The sequence below is a fragment of the Ailuropoda melanoleuca genome, chromosome 8 (assembly GCF_002007445.2).
Source record: "Ailuropoda melanoleuca isolate Jingjing chromosome 8, ASM200744v2, whole genome shotgun sequence".
Taxonomy (NCBI): domain Eukaryota; kingdom Metazoa; phylum Chordata; class Mammalia; order Carnivora; family Ursidae; genus Ailuropoda; species Ailuropoda melanoleuca.
This window is the reverse complement of record NC_048225.1, coordinates 125,979,321-125,980,373: the sequence shown is the minus strand read 5'-3', so window position 1 is coordinate 125,980,373 and position 1,053 is coordinate 125,979,321. Positions and strand designations below refer to the sequence as shown.

Genomic DNA, 1,053 nt, shown 5'->3' with positions numbered 1-1,053 from the left:
AGAATCATCACGAGGGCCAAGAGGAAGTCTACTAGTTCTGCTTGCTCCTTGTCAGAGCAGGTGAGGTTGAGTAGGGGAGAGATATCACAGAAAAAGTGGTTGATGATGTTGGGTCCACAGTAGGACAGTCGGGAAATGAAAAGAAGCTTCATCATGGAGCTGAAGAAACCACTGCCCCAAGACGAAGCAGCAAGACGAAGGGTCAGGCTGGAGGGCATGAGACTAGGATAGCGGAGGGGCTCACAGACGGCCAGGTAGCGGTCATAGGCCATGCCCGCGAGCAGGACACATTCGGTACAGGCCAGGGCAATGAAGAAGTAGAGCTGGGTCATGCAGCCTGTAGGAGACTCTACGGTCCTGGGTAAGAAATGCTCCCAAAAGACGGGGAACTGTGACATTGACGTACCACAGCTCCAAGAAGGAGAGATGGGCAAGGAAGAAGTACATCGGGCGGTGAAGGGTTGGAGTGAGCCAGATTGTGGAAACGATGAGTGCGTTCTCCAGCAGTGTCAACAGGTAAATTGCAAGGAAGAGGACGAAGAGGAGTAACTGGAGGGGTGGAGAGGTAGGGAAGCCCACCAAAACAAACTCTGCTATGTGGCCTCCACTCAAATTTCCCATTGTCTCTGTCCACCTGCCTACCTGAAAAATAACAGGAAGAACAAGATGTTGAGAGACAGAAGGACCAAACGCCTAACCTCCCCCCAACCCCAGATGACAGCCTTCTGAAGATGCTCAAGAGCGCTCTATCGATTATTAGTACATCGTTCAGCTCCTTCATTTTGCTGGTTCATCTCCCACGTCAAGGGAAAATTCTCAGACTTGAGGATTGTACTCAATAATGTATCGATCTTAACTCCAGTGGCTATTTGATACGTGCTTGCCGAACGGGTCTTAGTATTTCAATTCTTGTTTTCTTATCCATGACATGTTCTTCCTTCACTTCCGGCAAAACTGCAGGCCCCATAGCACCTGGACTCCGTATTTGCTGAGTGGATGCATAAAAGAAGGAGGCAGAGCAAGCTGGAGCCTGAGGGCTTCTGTCTCCAGGGA

The 1,053-nt window shown here is 50.2% G+C and overlaps 1 protein-coding gene across 1 annotated transcript in view; it reads right to left on the bottom strand.

Annotated features, from left to right (window-relative positions):
* The window catches only part of LOC100472296 (olfactory receptor 6P1), a 1,123-nt gene extending 502 nt beyond the window's left edge, over nucleotides 1-621 (bottom strand). The window contains 2 exon segments of the mRNA XM_034665591.1: nucleotides 33-339; nucleotides 341-621. Of these exon segments, the coding sequence (XP_034521482.1) occupies nucleotides 33-339; nucleotides 341-621 (588 nt within the window).
* Nucleotides 622-1,053: the final 432 nt, after the last annotated feature.